General features: G+C 37.5%; 1 protein-coding gene across 1 annotated transcript; it reads left to right on the top strand.

Moving 5' to 3' along the window:
• The first annotated feature begins 9,929 nt into the window (after positions 1-9,929).
• LOC148736815 (adhesion G protein-coupled receptor D1-like) lies at positions 9,930-16,266 on the top strand. Its single transcript, XM_088749186.1, has 15 exons — positions 9,930-9,952; positions 10,046-10,087; positions 10,235-10,268; positions 10,551-10,610; positions 11,950-11,999; positions 12,397-12,526; positions 12,670-12,767; positions 13,063-13,165; positions 13,261-13,411; positions 13,958-14,039; positions 14,513-14,579; positions 14,748-14,830; positions 15,190-15,310; positions 15,760-15,801; positions 15,905-16,266. Exons 1-15 carry the CDS (start codon positions 9,930-9,932, stop codon positions 16,025-16,027), a joined length of 1,209 nt encoding a protein of 402 aa, XP_088605312.1. The 3' UTR covers positions 16,028-16,266.
• Positions 16,267-19,189: the final 2,923 nt, after the last annotated feature.

Below are 19,189 nucleotides of genomic sequence, written 5' to 3'. Positions count from 1 at the left end.
TACTGATTTTGAACTGCGACAAAGTGATTTCGATTCCTGATATTACTACATAAAATTAAATGCGCCGCACTAACGTAGCTTGGCCAGGAATGTACCAAACACATGACCTCTTGCGTGACAGTCGTTCAACGGATTGCATCACATTTTTTTTTTCATCTAGCCCCGAACTCTTTTCAAGCTGGACACGTTGCCTATAGCGGGCCAAGAAAGAAACTTTGAGAAATTGATCTACAAAGATGAACCTTTAAGATGATGTATGTTTTGATTTGTAAATATATCATACCAGATATTTTTAAAGGTCTTTAAATGGGTCGTGAGAGCTATTCAGCGGAGGAGTTCAAATGTAAAAATAAATCTTCTGGTGGTGTATATTAATGATCTGGAAATTATATATGGCAGACCTCTTCATGGGCCACTGAAGTTGATCCTTATTTTACCTCTGCGAAAGAAACGGGAGGTACTCTATTTCAACGGGTCCCTGCTCAGACTTAAACGTAACAACCAGAAATTTATATTTTCCAAGAGATAAAAGGAACATCTTCCTGCAAATAAAGTTTAAAAGCGGGATTGCATCCCGTTGTAGCGTACGAAACTGCCGAAGTCGGTTAATCTTTCATCGCTTTACGGTTGGCGGACAAAGTCTATATAGGCATATTTTGAACTATTCGATATCTCGGACGAAAAAAAAAAAAGCGTGATGGAACTTTTTGTTATAATTTTCGAAAAAGGTTCATTAAAAGGGTCCTTTAGAAAAAATTAAATGAATTACGAAACTCTGCAACTGTCGGCGGATTCTCAATACTTATGGTCAGTGGCTCTTAAGATTTCTTTCGCTGGACTTCAGGCCGGGAAGGTCTTGCTCCAGACTTTATCGGTGCATTGTTTTGTATTGTAAGGTGAGACATTTTGCGTTTACAGTGCTTCTCTCCCTCTTCACTAAGGTGTAGAAATGTGTACAGATTAATTGTCAGAGAAACTTGATGGAATGATAAGAAGGGGGAAGGGTTTAACTTGAAGTGTCATTTTCTTTTTTCCCGCTCGAACCACCTAGCTCAAGTGCATACTTTGCTTTAACTCCATATCATTTTTTTTTAATCACATTATAAGTTTTTTTTTTTTCCAGTTGAACGCATTTCTACCGGGGTGAGTTATCAAGGAAATGACAACCATGAAGCAAGCGAAAGACCACAATAGTGAAAAAATCACTTTGGTATTTCAGCCATCAGAAAACTCACATTTATGTTCGTCGTCATTTAGATGTTTTGAACCTCTCACACAAAGCGAGGTTTACAACGTCATCATGGGAATGGCCAGGAAATCATGCGCTCTCGATCCAATTCCGACACCTTTACTTGTTAAGTCTATCGATGTTCTTTTACCAATTATAATAACTAAAATAATCAATCTTTCACTTCAAAGCGGTTATTTTCCTCCAGTAGGGAAAGAAGCTCTTGTTCTGCCAATTTTGAAAAAAGCCAATCTTGATCTTGTTTATAAGGATTACCGGCCTGTGAGTAATCTTTCGTTCATCTCAAAAGTAACCGAACGAGCTGTGTTTCTACAAGTTGATAATTATATGAAGAGGAACGATCTTTATCCGTCTCTACAATCTGCCTAGTGGAGGAACCACAGCACGGAAACAGCTCTTCTAAAAGTGACAAATGGTATTCTACTTGACATGAATTCTCAGCAAACAGTCCTTCTCGTGTTATTAGACGTAAGTGCCGCTTTCGACAAGGTTGATTACAATGTACATGTACGTAGGCTTCAATTTTCGTTTGGAATTACTGGTATACCATGCACTTGAATGGTTCTCTTCTTATCTGACGACACGTCGAGAACGCATTTCCATCTGTGGTACCTTACCCGATAGTCTCGGTCTGGACTGGGGCGTTCCGCAAGGTTGCTGTCTAGGTCCTTTATTGTACATAATTTATTCTTCGACGTTTTTTAAAATTGTCAAACGACATCTCCCGGAAGCTGTTATGCAGATGATTCACAACTATACCTTTCTTTTAAGCCTGATAAAGTAACGAGCCAACAAGATGCTATTATCATCATGCAAAGTTGCATCGATGATATCCGCATATGGATGGATCATAATAAACTCCTTCTCAACGATGAAAAAACGGAGTTTATTATTCTGGGGACCCGGCAGCAACTATCAAAAATTAAAATCTCTTTGATTACTGTTGGAAGTTCCCAGGTTGAAAGATCATCTGTTGTCAAAAACCTTGGTACTTTTCTTGACGACAAACTATCTATGAATGTTGATATAAACAAAGTTTGTAATCGTATGATGCACGATCCTCGCAGTAGAGAGCGCTATTTATACAATAGGGACCTTTAGCATCGCGTTTACTGCAAACGCAAACGGCTGCTAGCGGTTTGAGGTTTCCTGTTTGCCGTCGTCACCAAAATTGAATTTAGCATGGCGTCGACGTCTTTTGGCGGGAAAAGCCTACCTTTTAAGAGCTTTTTTATCTTCTCCAAGGTATTTTGAGATAAGGCCATTCATTCTTTCTCTAGAAGCTCGCCCTGAGAGCACGACGGGTTTTTTGTCTTCCGAAAAGATAGGGGAAAGTACCCTCGGAATTTCCTTTAATCAGCGGGACATTTTGGCCTTCGCTGGGCCACTTCAGTCGCCAGCATCACCTCTTGGCAAGTGTTTGGCTATCTAAAAGGCATTTTATAGAAATGGAAGAAGGCATACATTGATACAGAACTCCATAACTGTGCTTCTTTGCAAGCACATGTTTAGGAACTTCGAGCCGCCATTTTGTTTTCAAGTTCTTTCACCACTCGGCTTTCTTGCAAAATACACTGTTTTTTTAATCGATGAAAAAAAACCACATTTGGATCTATAGATGGTAGAAAATTCTTACTAAAAGTGTCAAACGGAAGTCGGTTTCGTTAAGTGGCCAAAAAACCTTCCCGTAAGTCATTTACGGCTGAGGGGCCTTCTTCCCGTCGAAACTGGAACGGCAAATTGCAAACTTGACGGCAAAGCGGTGGTCACGTGACCTCCTCAAGTTCGCCGTTTGCCGTAAACGTGATGCTACAGTTCCCTAATAGCGACAATCAGACCTGAAAAAAATCAAGCCTGTACGGGATTCGAACCACTGACCTCTGCGATACTAGTGCAGCGCTCTACCAATTGAGCTAACAAGCCTAGCAGTTGGCTTGTCAGCTCAATTGGTAGACTTGTTAGCTCAATTGGTAGGCCTGTTAGCTCAATTGGTAGGCTTGTTAGCTCAATTGGTAGGCTTGTTAGCTCAATTGGTAGAGCGCTGCACTAGTATCGCAGAGGTCAGTGGTTCGAATCCCGTACGGGCCTGATTTTTTTCATGTCTGATTGTCGCTATTGTAGAAACAGCGCTCTCTACTGCGAGGATCGTCCATCATACGTATCTACATCCGCAGTTCAAAATATATGAACTTCATATATTCATTGTACCAAAGTTTGTAATGTATTATTTTATTATATTCATAATATCTGGCGCACTAGGAAGTACTTATCGCCAAACTCTACAGAGACTTTGATCCATGCTTAATATTCTATGACACTTGGTTAGTGCTTTTTACTTTCTTATCTCATTAGGAAAATAGTAATTTTATATATATATATATATATATATATATATATATATATATATATTTTTTTTTTTTTTCCCTACATTTTCTTTATTTTCATGTAAAGCGCATTTAATCATGTATATGGAATTTGCGCTATATGAATTTCAAATATTATCAGCGGCACCTGAGGGAGATATATGTAACTCTTTCGCCTCTTGCTTTGCTTCCTTGTACGAATAATGCCGAATAAGAACTAAAGAAAAGCAAACTATCTTGATTTTCCATGATTTTATAGGCTTGGTGTCAGGGCATGCGTGGTGATGATTCCGTTGGTAGAGATCACGTGAATATTTGGTCTTCTGTCGCCCTCGTACATAGCGTTCGTCAATATTTTCACGCTTTTCAACTCAAGCCAAGTAAACTTAACAAAATGTTTAGAGAAGGAAAAGGTAGTTAGTGGATTCACCTCTAAATGAGATCCTTCCGTTTTAAGGTCAGAAATCAGAGTTTATCTCTGCTGATATCATATGTCTATGATAAGTTCTAAGCTTTTTCCTGACACACAACTAACCTTTAAAACGAACGTTCTATCCCATTAGCACATGCTTGGAAAACTATCCTAGACGGCGACTGAGACTTTCAACAGTTTTTTTTGTTCTTAAGTAACATTGTTAGCAAGAGAAAGAAAGAGAAAAACAGATCATCAGAATTTCAATCTTTTTCCATAAAAATATGGGCCACTCTTTACAATATTATGAGAAAGTGTACTTCAGGAAAAACTTCATGAGACAAATTTAATATCTCTATTTAGTTTCAGTTATGACAATTTTTTTTTAATTCAAATGGGGTCAATTTAGGATATGGCAAGAGAACACTAGGGGCCTGACAATCATGATTGTGATCGAGATTGCGACAATTTTTTCGATCGTATGATATTCCATTATATACCTGAGGCGAGTAAAAAGTACACGTAAAGGCTATAAGTTGTATTACCCCTTCCCTCCTAGCTTACCAGGTGGTAAACTGTTTGTGATGAAACAATGCAAGATACAATTTGACTTCCCACATATAATTTAACAGGGCTTCTTAATATTTCTCCTTCAACTGCTTTCTGCAGGCCCTTACGTGGGAATTGGTCAATATAACCGCCAGTTGCATTGTTTTGTTTTGTTTTTGCTTTGTTTCTGTTGTTGTTTTGTTTTTTTGTTTGTTTCTTTTTTAGTCTGATGACTGCTTTTCTTACTGCTTTCCGCATGCCCTCTAGTTGGTCTGGGGAAGGTTGTTTCCCTAAATGCTACGAGCAAATCTTACACCGAGTGCAGCTGCAATCTTTTCACTCACTTCCAGTTCTTATGCAGTTCGACAGAAAGGGTTTAACTAAGGTAGGAATATTAATTAACAGCCATCACTGAATTTCACTAGGCAGTAAGACAATGATACTTTTTCCCACGTCTGCATTTAGCAGGGCTTACACAAGCTAACCTTTTTCTGTAATTATTAATTCAGCCACTTTTTTGTATTAATTTTCGAAAGGCGAAAAGGACGAAAAGGCGCTGGAAAATCTCACATACGTGAGCTTAGCCTTTTCTTTAGTCAGAATCACTTTAACGATCATCCGACCACACACGAAGCAAACCGAGATTATAGGACCCAACAAAAACTGCTATCAGTTCAGACGTGTAAATACCTAAAAGCAGCCAGGATTGATATAAACCAGGTCAAATGATCTTTCCTTTCACGAATTATAACGAGGCTATATATAAAATGAGGATAGAGCTAAAATAGAAAAGATTTACAAATATGTAGTTTATTTTTGTTATTGTTATTATCATTATGACGCAGTTTTTTTAACTTCAGCATGCCAGGAAAAGAAAGTTTCATGGGGCCACAGCGTAACCTATGAAACTACACATTGTTGCACTTATAACAAAAATTAAAAACCTATTGGCTAGCATAGAAAATCATTTAAAATACAACCAATACTAATATAACATCGCTAATTTACAATCTATGATTAATATAAATGAATAAAAGGTGATAGTTTCTAAAGAAACTGTTTGGGGCTACGTCGGTGGGGGTAACGAAAAATTAATAATTTGGATATATCAACAAAGTTGAAGTAGTAGATTGACTCTCGTAACGATTAAAAAAAACTGACGTTTCGAGCGTTAGCCCTTCATCGGAGCGAATAGAAGAAATGTGGGTTGTGTGTGCTTTTAAAAGCAGAAAATGGAGCTACGTTATTGGTGGGAACATGGCAACGAGAAAAACAAGAATAAATTAGTGGAATGAAAAGCGTTCGTTGATCCCTGTGGGATTTAGACAGCCGGTTTGAAAGATGAGCTTTTGTTCAAGAGTTTTACGGCTTTCCGTGCTACCTAAGTGTAAGGAAAGACCGCAGATTGCCATATGTTGCTTAGAATGATTAGGTAAATTAAAATGTCTAGCGACTGGCTTCAATGTTTCCTTGTCATTCCTTTCCACGTCTCGAAGGTGTTCTCGGAACCGGTCACCTAGTCTTCTGCCTGTTTCGCCGATGTATATCTTTTTGCAATAAGTGAAAGTTATACGATAGATTACAATGACGGAGGTGCACGTGAAGTGATCGGAGATCTGAATGGATCGTTCAGGTCCCGATATTTTATCAGTGTTGTGAATGAAAGGACACGTTTTGCATTGTGCAGGAGCGCATTTAAAAATATCGGGTTCGTCATTAGTCTGAAAAGAACTTCTGATCAAAAAATTGCCTGTGTTTTTGTCGCGTTTGAACGAAATGAGCGGAGGCTGGGAAAAGATAGTGCTTGTCTCTGTATCGTTTTCAAGTAATTTAAAGTTTTTAACAATGATCGATTTAACTGAGTGGTTGTGAGGGTGAAACGTGAGAGTGAATGGAATGCGGTCGGAATCTTCCTTATGCGCTATTTCCAACATAAATGGAGTGCATTGATAGTCAATGAATCATTTGTTAATATCAAGTGTATTTCATGCGCCCGTTGCAACGGATGAAATAATATAAGAGCAGGTGATAAATCGATAGTGCGGAATAAATAGTGAATTAAAAAATACGGTATCAGTCATATGCGCATCGAGTACACATAGTTTCATCTTGATGATACTTTGTAAGTGAATCGATTGATACAAGTCTCATCTAACAACATTGCATTTACGTCAAGTAAGACCAGCAATGATGAACAAAGTTCTGTATGGTTTGGCAAGCCCATTTCATCTAGTGGCGTTCGTTCTTAGTGAGTATTGTCATCAACATTATAATTTTACCAGAGTAAGAGGCAACAATCACTTTTGAATGGTTTAATCAGTTATTCGAAAGTCCCAAAATGGCGTTCTATATAGTAATTACCTTCCTCCAATTCTGAGAATTTAATTCCGGTAGAAAACTGCATTCTTGACAGTGAAAGTTCTATAACAACAAACAGTGTTATGCAAATATACGGGAGAATTGTTTTTTTTTTCTTTTTTTTTCGGGATCAATACTACACTTACAAATCAATAGATGATAAAAGCGTAGAATTAAACAATTTTTAGTGATGAGTACCTTATGATCATGATTGTAACGGAATACGCTACCAAAGCTATGGTATATCTTATCAAAAATAGCTTTACAGCGTGAAAATTCTAGAATGAGTGTTGTCGTTATACCTCGTTGTTTGCTGTATATCGATCAACTTGTGAGAAGGTACCATTTTGTAGCAACACTGTATAGAGGCAACACCGTCTTCATCGTTCTGTGCGACGAAAGAGGGTTTTCGACAAATTATAAGATGAAATTTTTAGAAGTGGTCGATGTAAATTTCCACTCGTTTTAATTTGAACTGCATCAAACAGATGTTTAGGATAAATGCTCGAGCTAAGCTTTAAGACGCCCAGCCAGAAAATCAAAAAGCTAAAAAGAAAATGAAAAGGGCATATATCATAGTTTCCTTTTTCAAAATTCTATTCTAAAAAGCAACGAAAAACTGTAATAATATTATTAGTTAACTTGCTATTAAAACATGCGAAGCTAGGCAGTTTTATATTTCATTAGCACCCAAGATGACGAACATCTTGGCTTTTACTGAATAATCAAAATTTGAAGAAACTATGCGATCAACGCATCAGCTATTTTCCACATAATAGAAACATATTTTTAAACAACTATGTCCAAAAAGAAGATGAAATTGGGAACTTTTAGATATTTTACGTTGTCTGCTCGAAAGGGAAGTCTTAGACAAAGATAAGTTCAAATTAATAAAGGCTGATAGTCTCGAAAGAAACTGTTTGGGGCTGCGTCGGTGGGAGTAACGAAATAATTTAGATATATCAACAAAGTTGAAGTGGTAAATTGGCCACCGTAACGATTACAAAAGCTGACGTTTCGAGCGTTAGCCCTTCGTGGGAGCGAATAGATGAATTGTGGGTTGTGTGTGCTTTTAAAGGTGGAGAATGGAGCTACGTTATTGGTGGGAACATGGCAACGAGAAAAACACGAATAAATTAGTGGAATGAAAAGCTTTCGTTGATCCCTGTGGGATTTAGACTGCCGGTTTGAAAGATGAGCTTTTGTTCAAGAGTTTTACGGCTTTCCGTGCTACTAAGTGTAAGGAAAGACCGCAGATTGCCATATGTTGCTTGGAATGATTAGGTAAATTAAAACTTTTAGCGACTGGTAGCTCCATTCTCTGCCTTCAAAAGCACACACAACCCACAATTCCTCTATTCGCTCCGACGAAGGGCTAACGCTCGAAACGTCAGCTTTTGTAATCGTTACGGTGGCCAGTTTACCACTTCAGCTTTGTTGATATATCCAAAGATAAATTCAAGTGTCATGTTAATTCTTACGTAAGATTCACGACATTACTAATGACATGTAGATCAAACCGAAACCATAATATTTCTGCGAGGAAAATTACGTTCCACAGCTGAATCAGTACTGAGTAAGCTGCTAGATCCAGGCGTTATCAGCCGAGTATCTATTTATTGTTTAAACACAATTGTTAGTAATGTCGCAATCTGGTTGGCCAAATTGCCGCTGCCCGTGTCAAAGTGTTACGCAAAGTGTCAAGAACTGAAAAATTTGACTTTATTTGATATCAATTGCGGTCGAAAAAAAAAAAAGAAAAGAGAAAGAAAATCTGAAATCGATAGAGCTTTAGTGCACGCTGCGCCTCGTTGTTGAGAAGAGTGCATACCATGTTAAACCACTGTGGTTTTAGTTATTCATTCTCACCTCTATATTTATTGAAATTTTATTATTATTACCTTTGTTATCATTACTGTAATTATTAAAATCACTGTTGTCCTTATCATTATTATCATCATAACTCTAATGTTTTCCTTTGTTATATCATAGTTATTCAGAGCTGTTGGGCAATAGCTTATCAAAGTAAGTACTACTGACACTATGAACAGTTTTTCAAGAAGCGGACTGTAATTGAGAGTAATTAATTATCAAACGAGTAGGTATTTCTTGCAATCTGTGTAGTTAAAAATTCCACCGAGTCGTTTGAATTGCAAATCACAATTTCTTTAAGAAGCGATTTGTACTTTATAATTACTTTGCCACCCTTTCAAATTCATTTCAGATGATGAGCGCGAGAATGCTCAACTCTTGAAGCCAAGAAAGCGTACCACTTTACCATTTTAAAAATTCTCTTTGTTTTCCCGGATGTTTCCTGGTTTCACCTCGGGACGCTCGACAACCGCAGACCAAGAGACCTTGGTGAGAAAGTTTTTGCCTATTACTTTCTAAACAAGTTTTATTTGATTTTATGCTATTTCCACACGCGATTCAAAAAACGGTGACACCTGAAAAGCAATGATGATCCTTGAAAGCTGGCACCCAACGGCTTTATAGGAAATGTTAGCACAAATGCATAACAAGAGGAAATCTTATTCTCTTGTACATACACAATAATTCACTTTTCATAATTCTTGAAAATATCTCTTTAAAACGGCTCTTTTCTTTTAGGAAGACATGAATGGCTTATATCCTATGCCACTTACATCTAATTGTAGTTATCATACACATGAATAAAGGCTGATAGTTTCGAAAGAAACTGTTTGGGGCTGCGTCGGTGGGAGTGACGAAATAATTTGGATATATCAAAAAAGTTGAAATGGTAAATTGGCCACCGTAACGATTACAAAAGCTGACGTTTCGAGCGTTAGCCCTTCGTCGTTGCCATGTTCCCACCAATAACGTAGCTTCATTTCTGCCTTTAAAAGCACACACAACCCACAATTCCTCTACTCGATCCGACGAAAGGGCTAACGCTCGAAACGTCAGCTTTTGTAATCGTTACGGTGGCCAATTTACCATTTCAAATTTGTTGATATATCCAAATTATATCATACACATGTATACCAATAAAGCCGTCGGGTGTCATCGTTCATTGCTTACGATTTTTTAGGGTCAACATTTTTGCAATCAAGTGTAAAAAGAAAAAAGAAAAATATCGTCTCTTCCTTACAGAATTGCAGCAGAACCATTCCAACCGGCAAAGTGTTTAAACTGGTATAGTATCATTACCATGGTGTAGCTGCAAGTATTTTGGATCTTTTTCTCTATTAAAACGTTAAATTTGTTTTGTTTGTGTTTTTTGTTTGGTTTTTTGTTTTTGTTTTTTCTCCTTTCTTTTTTTTTTTTTTCTTTATTAAACAGGTTGATAGCTGTTACACTCTTCTTAGGTAGTTTGGTAGGTTTAAAGGCTTTTTTTGCTTCCACGTTTGTCTGTTTTTATTTGCTTGTTTTGTTTTGGTTTTGGTTTTTTGTTTTTTGTTTTTTTTTGCTTATATGATTACTTGCTTGATTATTGGTCTGTTCTGGTTTTTTTCTTTGTCTGTTTCATGTGAGATATCACATGGGAAAGTTATTAACCGAGTATTTTCTAATTTCAAATGTTTCTGGATGGTAGAACCCTGTTCTCAGACTTCTTAGCCGTTTAAAACACCTAACAGTACGACTTATTATCTTTCAGATAAAGGATTTTATCAACTTTCACCAAAACATTTCAGTCAATAATGAAAATGCCTTGCAGGTAACGTTTATATATATATATATCAAGATAATAATTGTAATTTTAATGTTTGTCTCACCCTCTACATCAGCGATTGATTTGTTTCTTATATAATATTTTTACGTATATGTGCACGATCCTTCGCAGAAAAGCACTATTTAAGCAATAGTGAAAATCAGACCTGAAAAAAATTCAGGCCTGTACGGGATTCGAACCACTGACCTCTGCGATACTAGTGCAGCGCTCTACCAATTGAGCTAACAAGCCAACTGGGAGCAAGCCATGAAATAAATTCGACATAAACCCGTAGATGATAAATCAAACAACAAATAGATATGAAATACATATATATGAACTGCGGTTACGAAACGTATATGTGCTTAAATAGTGCTTTTCTGCGAAGGATCCTGCACATATACGTTTCGTAACCGCAGTTCATATATATGTATTTCATATATATTTGTTGTTTGATAATGTTTTTAGTTTGCTATTTTTGCATTTGTTGTTGTTGTTTCGTTCTTTAATAAGCGTTCATTGAGCACTTAAAGAGTGGCCAGATGGGAAACAAATCGTTTTGAATCCCAAGGACCCTCAATATTCTTTCACAAAATCCCTAAGCCGTTCTCATGTTATCCATAACTCCAGACTTTTTTGACGCGTCATTCTCAATCTTCCTCGTCACCATCCTGGAAAATACTTAGTTTGTATCCAAAATTGTTTAATTACACCTTATTACGCTGGCATCAAAACGTCTGTTTTTGAAATAATAATTTTAAGCAATTGCAAAGAGTTGCCTTTCTCGTCAATGAATGATCTGAAGTTCAGCATATCGCAAAATCCAAAATTTTAGTTTTGTCAAGGAATCACAAACATTGACTGCAACTGGTATTCTCTTGAAATTTAAAAGGGCCACTTAGGGAAGTTCTACAAAAATATCCCAATAAAGGCACCTCATAATAACTAGTATTTTTTGTTAATATTTTCAGTCTTGTTGTGTTTTTGTTGTTGTTGTTGATGTTATTGTCTGTTTGTTTTGTTTGCTTGCTTGCTTACTTTGGGTCGTTTTGTTTTTTATCCTTTCCGTTTTTCAAGTTGTTCCTTAATGTTGTTGCGGATTTCGCTACAAAGTAGCAAAAAGCCGTGGTCTTTTAAAAGATGTTTGTTTCCTAAGACTTGACTAGCAGGTTAGCAACCCTTATCACTACATTTCGACACCTCAACAAAGACACAAAGAGTACGAGGGCGAACGGTCATCAACTTGCCATATTCTGTAATAGTCATACTTTACCACAGGTCTGTGATGGGCACTGGATCCCTACGATGATTGAACACAATACTTTGCAAATTACAACCCCTTTAGGCTGGCCGAAAGAAGAGAACATGCGTATTCTGGAAGTTTTCGGAAGACAAGTAAGCACGACATTTGCAATACATCAGCCAAGAGAAGTAGTCCATCGCTTTCAATTTTTTTTTTCCTTTTTCCTTTTTTCATAAACAAAAGTATTTTTTCTGAACCTTAACGAATTTGAGAGAGCTTTAGAGCAGTCTGTCAAGTGAACTGAAATTTCTGCTGATTTTGATGGGAGAGGTTGAAAGAACAAGGGAATTTCAATTTATAATTTTTTTTTAGCTTTTAGCTTTATATCTCTTATCAGTTATCATTCATGCTCTTATTACTTTTATTATTATTACTATTATTATTAATATTATTATTATTGTTATCATTTGTATTATTCTTACTATTAACATTCCTATTATTATTATTTTCATTATTATCTTTTTTTATTCATTTTCTGTTTCCACGCAGCTTTGGGAGTTGGTCAAGCGAAGGTTGTCAAACAAGAGTGACATCCCATTCCCTTACAGAATGCGTGTGCAATCACTTTACCCACTCTGCTGTGCTCATGGATTTTACTGACAAAGATGGTGACGAAAAGGTGAGATTGTTATTTGCTCAAAAAATTATATGTTTCAAAAAAGGTTCAAAAAGTTTTAAAGGTTATCGCATTTGTATATTAATTCTGATAACCAGAATTTTTTCTCATTCAATGAAATTTGAAGTTATTAACTTTTCAATTAGGACCTGCATGACAAAGCACTGACTCTCCTTACGCGAGTAGGTATGGCTTTATCTCTCACTGGAATCTTTCTCACAATTATCAGCTATCTTCTGCTCACGTAAGTACATTTAATTCAGAATGATAGTTCATTGAGTCGCGATGAAAACCTCTATTTCAAATAATGGGAAAAAAGTTATCAGATCTTGGGAGCCTGAGTTGTAAGCTTATCAAGGTGTGATAGAGCGTGAAATAGACTGCAAGTGAATTTCTTGTAAGTATAATTCATTTATCTACTCTTCATTACCCTATTTTTCTTAGTTCCTGCTTTTTCAATTTCACTATGTTGTCTTATTAATTAACTTTGGTTATCCCTATATTTGTTTGTTTGTTATTATTGACTTGGTGCTGTTTAGAGACAGAGCTTCACCTCTGTGTCACATACGGGTTAGTCTAACCTCCTGCATTGGGGCTGGACATATCATCTTTTTTGCTGGAATTGACGCCACAGGAAACAAGGTGACTTGTTTATGCTTACCACTTATTTTCGGCCCAATTCGTTCCTAAATAACTGACAAACTCATTTGTTTTCCTTTCGGATCATTTCTTGGCAGGGTGCTTGTGTTTCTGTGGCAGCTCTCGAGCAGTATTTCGGGATGGTCGCTTTTTGCTGGATGCTGGTCGAAGGCATTTATATCTACTTATTTGTTGTGAAGCTGTACAACATCACTGATGATATCCGTCGTTATCATGGCTGCTGTTGGGGTAAGGAACACTACTAGTCAAACATGTGTTTGTTAATAAAGTATGTAATCAATATAATATCATGTTTTGATTGGCCGAAAAATGAGAAAATAGGCTTTAAAGCGGAAGTAAAGGTTAAAGAGTGCAAAAGATATCGGGAAAGCTATAAATATCAACAGCCCTAAAAAAAAGTATATGTTTCTAATTAAATATTCACGAGGTGCGCCTTTGGGAGACCACTGAATCATCTTGTTCATCAACCAAGGAAGGCGTACAATATTTTCGGTGCTGGTTACACCTAGTTTTCAGTGTCACTAGTGTGGATTAAATTGGCTCAAGACACTCAGTTTTTTTTGTAATTCGCACTGTTGTAAAAGCGTCACACCCGCAAACCAAGGGTTTCAAGAGTGAACAACATTACCCTTGGATTGGAAATTCAAATTGGCGTCGGTTAATTGAAAACTTTCACTTGTACAGTCTTTGGCTTGAGCAGATGCAATAACCATAAATCATTCTTGCTTTTAGGCCATATTTATAATGCCTTTTTCACTCTGCTTTTCGTTTCAGGAGTTCCTGCAATTATAGTTGCGGTATCTCTAGGTATTGCTGCAGGGAAAGATGGATTGGAAACTTTTGTCCGCGATAAAAAGTTAGTTTCAATATTTACTTACTTCATATCCCATGCAGAAAATTTCAAGAGTCTGTAAGTAAGAAACTGCGGTGGGGATAGTGAAAGTCAGAAAAAAAAAAGGAATAGTTCCCCTGGGGTTGCTATAACCCTTCCTCGTATAATTTAGACCATTATCGAAGCCTACAGAGGGGGGAGAACATATATTTTGACATGGAAAACAAAAATGTTATCCAAAACTTAATGTCGGCAGTTTCCACCCTACTTAGCTCGCCAAGCTCCCCTACGCCGCTGCGCCCCCCCCCCCCTCCCTATTTTTCTAAGTCCTTTCAACTTGTTTCGTTGTCTGTCCATGTTTAGAAATAATGCATGATTCATCTTTTTTTTTTATTGACCTTTTTTTTACAATCTGGTTTGAAACACTCATACTGATATTTATTCCAAACGGAAAACGAAAATTAGACCCCTGATGCCTTTTGTTTCTCTAATCTAAGTTGCTGGATGTCCGCCCCTAACAATATCATCTGGATATGTATTTCCTTTGTTGGACTGACGGTGATTGTAAGTGGCCACCGATTGAATTTCTACCACGAATATGACTCCACTAATCTCAAATACCTAGCCCAAGGTTAATTATATTCTCCTCTTTATGAGTCTTTGAAAATCTTCTTCCGACAACGTTGAACGAAACCTGCATGAATCTGAATTTCTCTACTTTATATTATACAGATCAACATAGCGATCCTTGTGCGAGTTATCAAGGGAATGACAACAATCCAACAGGTGAAAGACAACCAAGCTGAGCAGATCAGGTGTGATTATCAGTGCTGTTTCTCCTTTTAATGCATTTTATACAGTCTTCAATTAATTTCGTGGTGAGCCTGAATTTCAAATAAACACGTCTAATAGCTTTTTGTAATCACAAACTGTCCTGAGATTTATTCACCTTGATTGAGAGCTAAAGAAAATGAACACGTAGCACACCCTGTATTTGGTTTACACACCAGGGTGATACCTTGGTAAAATTAATTGTGATTCGTTACTGATCATTCACTCCCTTTTATTTAAGCGAATATATTTGTCTTCTTTAATTCTTGCGGGCGGGCATATATATAATAATTCAGAAGAAAGCCTCAGCTTTCAGAATGAGCATTCATTTGGTCTCTCTCAGGCTTGGCGTCCACGCATCCGTGGTGTTAGCTCCATTGTTGGGTTTCACGTGGTTGATTGGTTTCCTTTTGCCATTACACGTCGCCTTCTCCTACATTTTTGTAATCCTAAACTCTGCTCAGGTAAAGTGCTTTAGAGCTTAAGTTTACCCAAGCAGAGGTTCGACTCTAACGAAGAGGTTAGAGTGTACTTCTAACATGATGAGTGTCGGGAATAATGAAAAAAGGTCTCAATATCTAACGGTGACCCAGACTCATATTTAGACAGCAGACTCACCTTTTAACTCTGAATGAAAGCCTACTCAAGGCGAGGACGTCCTTCCGCGCTTGCATTTAATATCTTCGTAGTCTTAGCTCCGCTTGACTATGAAATTAGAGTCACTATGAGTCTATTTTATGTGATATAACTGTATTCTAAAAAATAAGCCTCAAGTGAGGCAATCCTAGATTACTGATATGTGAACAAGTACGAAACGCTTGGTGGCTTCTCTGGCCAAAAAACTTAAATACAATTTTTAGGAATACATTTGTTTATTCATTACTTAATTCACTTGTCTCTCCTCTTTTTAAAGGGATTCTCGATTTTCTTCTTTCACTGCTTGAGAAATAGTGAGGTACAGATAAAGAGTCTTTATGATCTTTATCTTGTCTTTGATTCAGCGAAAAAATTGGTTTTAGAAGGGTGTTCCTTTAACTCATCATTTATTTCTTATTTAGATAAAAGAGCGCTTCAAAAGAAGATGCTGGTTCATTAAAGCTGACAATAAAATAACCCCTCAAGTCAATCAGAGCCAAGATAATGCTGAGATTCCCGAGGCGTCATCCGAGCAGCGAGTCTGAACCTAAAAAGCAACTTAATCGATTTGGAACTTTCGTTTCCGTCACAAATAGTGCTAATGCTAGATGCATTAATCGTCCGGCCTCACCGATGACGTAGGCTGTAGCTGATGAGTTGAGTTAAGCTGTTTGTTAAGTGTATGGGACGCAGAAAATTAAGACTTAGTGGAAAATGTATTACTTTCCAACACTTCTAATAGTTGACAAAGGGAACATTAAACAACAATAACCACATCGTATAATGCGTCGGAGAATGTAATTTGCATTTATCCTGTTACAACCTCATGGGAAAATCAGCTATCGAAGAAAATTATCAATTTGGGGGAAAATTGGAGCAGGCAATAAAGGGTTCATTGTTATCATCTCCATTATCTTTCAAGCTGTCACTGTTACCAACAATCAGAATAATATGCAAACTTTCCAAAGATTTCGTCCGTTTTAAGATGGAGGTGTGCAGATAAAGGGCATCTTAAAGAGAAGGGCCTGAACGGATTAATCATAAATCTTCCAGGGATGGAAGGGGGGCCATAAGTCTTTGAGGATCACATGGTATCTAGGGAAAGCGAAGAAGAGATCAATCATTGGAAACATAGTATGAAAGGAAGGAATATGGGAAATTAAAACTGCCAATGAATGGGGAGCAATCAGGTGAATTCTATTGTGATCCCCCTTAAAATATTTTAACTTTACATTCTAAAATAGCAACAAATGCATCGCCAGTGGAGACACCGTCAATTTTTTTACCACATTCCAACACTGTTGAGTAAAGCTATGAAAACAAAACGGCAAATAAAGAGCTAATTGGTATTGGAAAATTACTATCACATGGACTCCTCTCTCCCTTAAGCAGGGGGTTGACGGCTACCTTTTGCTTGAAAAGCACATTCCCCATGCTCTGAAAGTACAGTGACTCGTGATTTATACCGCAATGTTGGTGAATGAAGCGTTGAAACAGTTCCTAAGGATAAAAACCCAGTTACTTGAGAGAAACATTCGGGCGTTGGACGTGCTCACCAGACCTTTCTTAAGTTGTGCATAAAGATACAAGGATGCCTTTATTCGTGCTACAACATAATATACGTGTATTGCTAACCAGGATACTTCTATTCAATTGTGGGTCATGACAAATTATCTAATTATTTCAGTTGTTTTTTTTTTTCTCTACAAATGCACGAAGCACAAGAAAGGGAAGGATCAGCACTGAGAACCACTCATTGCAAGGCACAGAGAATTTTGTGACTCCCACCTCCACCCTAGGAAAATTATAGATTTTGACCCTGTCCGGTAAAGGCCAAAAGGGCGGATACCTCTCTGAGGGGGGAATCTTTTGATTTAAAATCACACGTACGATTTTAGATCAAATTGCCCACTACACAGTTACTTTTTTAACAATTATTCGCAGAAGGCGAGGTGAATATCGTCGAATAATCCCCGAGACTAAGTCCAGGGGATTATTCGTCAATATTCACCGAGCCTAAGGTGAATAATTGATTTAGTATAATTTCAGAGCTGAACAATAGAGAAATTTCTAAAATCATAACATTTTAGTAACAATGATTAACATTTTGTTTTAACATTTTATATAAACCACGTGGAGCGGTTTATATAGTGTCATATAAGGAACCGCTCGACCAATCAGATTGCTGGAAACTCTTTGCTCAGCTCTGAAATTATACTTATATTGATTATAACTGAGACATTTCTAACATAAATATCTGAGCAGGATAATTGATAAGATGTGCCGCGGTAACGCAGGTGACATACAGAAAAGCCACTTATGTAAAATACATAGAAACGGCCACAGCTTCTCACTTTGACGTGGCAAGAGTAATCGCAGCACGAACTAGTCCAGTGAAAGCAAACCTTTCTGCTGACCTGACCATCATTCGCCGTGGGATGTCCTCCAGTTAACCAACGGTTGCTGTAGTGTTACATCTGTGGCCATTTTCTTTCCTGCTGCCCCTTGGAAACGATACCAAGCGAAAAGTCCATTGTCACTGCCATAATAAATTCCGTAAATTGTTCTTTTGTCCCCGCCATTAAGACTTCGATAGTTTTGACATTCTAAGTAAGCACAGAGAGGACGTAAATTGAGAAAGCCTCCCAGACTAAACATTTAAATTGAACATAGCTTGAACAGTTACAATCGTTATGAAGTGTTTAGTTAGTCAACTAGTCAATTAGTTAACCAGTTTCATAGTAGTATGAATGCAGTTTAAGTATGACCTGAGGCTGTTTAGGTTTAAGCTGTCTGGATGAATTTCCGAATGGTGCTTCTCTTGTCTGACTTCCAAGTGGATGCGCTTAGTTTGTCTGCTGACCTTGCTTTGGACTCACTCCAAAGTTTCTGTGTCGGCTAACGCCGTCAGGATTTGGATGCAGTTTATCGCAGCATTAAGTACGTTGTTGTTCTTTAATTAAGTGGTGCCTATTTGCAATTCAGAAGGTGCAGTCTGAACAGCGATCCAGTCCACCGCCTCAGTGCAGTTCAGGCTGTGAATCCACTTCTAGTAACAACTTCGACTTAGATTACGGTGCCGTTACGCAGCAAACAGTTTGAAATTTCGAAAAGGACAACATTACTACTGACACCCCAGGTCTGTTTGAATGTAGGAAGATCTCCTTCTAGCGTCCTTTCTATTGCAGACAGCAAGAAAAGGTTTTTGCCTTCGTTGTTCATACAGTACCGAACTGGTTGAACGCCGATTTCATAGAATTTACAAGAAGCGATGGCGATATTTGAGGAGAAAAATATACAACGGCAAAGATTTCTCTACCAAAGATAAACAGTATTAATTTTAAATGGTCCTATACGTTCACTTAGTTAAAAGGGGAGAAATAGTACACGGCGCAACATTAGCACTGTGGATCGGGTGGCATAAATTACGCTACCCGTCCCATACATCGCCTTCCTCCGCTGCTATCACGCCGTTTACGATCGTGCTCTGTTTTGGTACCTGAACTCCAGAAACAGGCTTTGTTTACTCCAATTTTACATCGCTTTTTTGCTGCATGCTTCAAAATATTGGCTTACGTTTTTTCGTACTCTAGTAGAACTGTCCAGAACAAATCGCCTCTCTAGACATTTGCTTATCCTCTATCGGTATGACGCATTCACTTGAACGGATTTCCTTGCTATGGGGGAAACAGAAAACGTGTTTCATC

Source organism: Stylophora pistillata, chromosome 2 (assembly GCF_964205215.1).
Source record: "Stylophora pistillata chromosome 2, jaStyPist1.2, whole genome shotgun sequence".
Lineage (NCBI taxonomy): Eukaryota > Metazoa > Cnidaria > Anthozoa > Scleractinia > Pocilloporidae > Stylophora > Stylophora pistillata.
This window is presented reverse-complemented; position numbering and strand designations above follow the sequence as displayed.

Bases quoted from the DNA above. Each gene is read 5' to 3' on its own strand.
- LOC148736815 (XM_088749186.1), top strand. From the start codon at position 9,930: ATGTATACCAATAAAGCCGTCGG. The intron at 12,000-12,396 runs GTAAGCACGACA...GTTTCCACGCAG, and splicing joins TGGAAGTTTTCGGAAGACAA to CTTTGGGAGTTGGTCAAGCG. The intron at 14,040-14,512 runs GTTAGTTTCAAT...CTCTAATCTAAG, and splicing joins ACTTTTGTCCGCGATAAAAA to TTGCTGGATGTCCGCCCCTA.